The 2510-nt window shown below is 31.9% G+C and overlaps 1 protein-coding gene across 2 annotated transcripts; it reads left to right on the forward strand.

Annotated features, from left to right (window-relative positions):
* The first annotated feature begins 9 nt into the window (after positions 1 to 9).
* LOC129572471 (uncharacterized) lies at positions 10 to 1031 on the forward strand. 2 transcript variants are annotated; one of them, XR_008688455.1, is made up of 5 exons: positions 10 to 29; positions 99 to 210; positions 269 to 493; positions 609 to 726; positions 808 to 1031. XR_008688455.1 is itself a non-coding variant. In XM_055452435.1 (4 exons), exons 1-4 carry the CDS (start codon positions 21 to 23, stop codon positions 900 to 902), a joined length of 441 nt encoding a protein of 146 aa, XP_055308410.1. In that variant the 5' UTR covers positions 10 to 20; the 3' UTR covers positions 903 to 1027. The 2 variants fall into 2 exon arrangements, 1 of the variants encoding a protein (XP_055308410.1); XM_055452435.1 differs by lacking the exon at positions 609 to 726 and having other exon boundaries at positions 808 to 1027.
* The last annotated feature ends 1479 nt before the right edge of the window (positions 1032 to 2510 follow it).

Consider the following 2510-nt stretch of genomic DNA (forward strand, 5'->3'; position numbering starts at 1 on the left):
CTGGTTTAGTTACTCAAAATATGTTAAAAGTACGTTTAAATGACATTTTTTTCTATACTAATGTTTAAATAAGTATATTCAAAATTATCTCATTCAAGGTATTTCAAGATATGCTGATAACCGCGGGTGAAGAAGTAAATGCTATGGAAAACCACGATCCATTCGAATCACCTGTTTCGAATGACACCATCAATGAGGACAAAACATTAGGTATTCAAAAACACATTTTTTGTCAATTCAGAATACTTATTTTGGTTTATCGATTTAGGTCGTTCGTTCCTTGTGGAGAATGATGTCACTGCTTTGTTCAGAGCCACGACTAATTTAAATTTTTCACTTATACATGAAGTTCATATGTACCTCACCACCCCTCCAACAAATATGGATTGCTGTAAATATTTATCTGATTTCCCAACAATACGAAAGCTGTATCTCAAATATAATTCCATTCGTACGAGTGAAGCGATTTGCGAACGCCTATTCCGATATGCAGGTTAAATTTTGTCAGCAATACTGGGGCTTATTTCACCAATTATTTTAATATGAAAATGGTCATCAAAACATTCTGAATTTTGAAAATACCTTCTTTTAAAAATTGTTCTTGTCAGCTCACATTCATAATGTTTTCATGAATATTTGTCCGCGAAAATACTTGGTGACATGATGCCCAATTGGTGCTGCTTTGTGTTGTGTTGTGTTGTGTTTGTTTGGGTTTGTTTGGTGGTGGTAAGCCTGTCATTTGTATCATTTTTTACTGATTCCAATTTATTGATAATGTAATAGCATTTCTCATTTTTTATTATATAGGAATCATCTTCCATGATACGAGACGAAGTATGACCGATGATTTATTTGAAAATCTACTTCTTTTGCACATGAGCAGTTGGGACTGGGACTTATAATTTGCCAAATTTCATCGATAAAACCTCTCGAATGATATTTATGTTTCCACCTTGGTCTTACCATCTCTACTTTTAAGATTCATTGGAATTAAACCAAAGTTTTTTTTACCAAACATAAAATTCAACTTATTGAACATATCTCATGAATTTTATTGATATGAATAAAAAGAAAATAAAAGATCTCCGAAAGTGATCAAGTTAAAAAAATACGACAAATTGGAGTTTTTCATTTAACTTGAAACAAATTTTTTTTTTCAAACAAAAACAATGAAAAAATAGGGAAATTACGTGTATTTGTTAAAGTGAGTACTATTAATTTAAACTTTTTTCTCATTCTGATACAGTGTTCGGTGAGTCCGTCGGACTCAACCCGATGATTATCGTAATAATTAGGATCCAATCTTAATAATTATTAGGATCAAATCTTAATATTTATTAAGATTAAATCTTAATATTTATTAAGATCAAATGTTGATAATTATCAAAGTTGAATCTTGATAATTATTAAGATCGAATGTTAATTAATTATCAGGATTCGATCTTAATAACTTCAAAACGGTAAATTTTCATTAAGATATCATCCTGATAATTTATTAACATTCGATCTTAATAATTATCAAGATTCATCCGATAACGTTATTATTTGAATATAGTTAATATCCTGATAACAAGTTGATAGCGTTATTAAGATTTATCGGTATTATGATCGGATCTCAATAATCTCTCAAAATTATTAGGATGGTTATTAAGATACGAATATGGCACAGCTATAGTAGTCATTGTGTTTTCGCCCATGAACATTACTCCGATTACGTGTTTTTTCAAACGCTCTAACACGATATTCACTTGATCAGATATCGGAGTTGTATAGCAATTCACATACCTCCAGTGTGAATACGGTGATTTTGAAAGCATTGTAGGTTTTGCGGTATTTTCTTTTGCTGGGCAGTTCAAAAACCTTGAATATATCCGGGTTGAGGTTGGCTTTTTCCATTAAGTAGCTGACAATATCATCTGGAGATGAATCTGTATCAGCTTTGGAAACGTACAAAGTGTATAGTCCATTTGCATCTTCCGTCGGTATTACAATTCGTTTGGTATGCACATTTGGTTTGTTGGATACGCTAATGTTAGCCGGCAACATACCAGGTTGGTTCAATTTAGATGTTTGATTTGAGTTTTCATGACTTCCACTCGGTTTATGTACATTGGATCGGTCGGTGCCATTATCATTTTGCGTGTGACTTCCGAATTTCGCTGTGCAAACTTCACACGTAAGTCCAAATGGTGTGTTTTCATCAAAGAATTGTTGGAATTCATTCACTTTGTTTACGCTCGGTACACCTTTGAAAACGAAATATGGATTGCCATCACTGTCCTTCGCTTCACTTATCAAATCAATACCATAAAATTTATATATTCAGAAACCTCTCGTCAACGCACACACGAGCCATATGAAGTTTTATTAATTTTATTTTAATTTTTGTTTTTATCAGTACATTTTTACTTTGTTTACTATTCACATAACCACAAAATGTCAACACATACTGAACCACACTCTTGTGCAACAAATGATTGCAAAGGTTATCATGATATTTTTTTAAATTG

This window comes from Sitodiplosis mosellana, unplaced genomic scaffold, assembly GCF_009176505.1.
Source record: "Sitodiplosis mosellana isolate CC-2019 unplaced genomic scaffold, AAFC_SMos_1.0 Smas_scaffold_5057, whole genome shotgun sequence".
Lineage (NCBI taxonomy): Eukaryota > Metazoa > Arthropoda > Insecta > Diptera > Cecidomyiidae > Sitodiplosis > Sitodiplosis mosellana.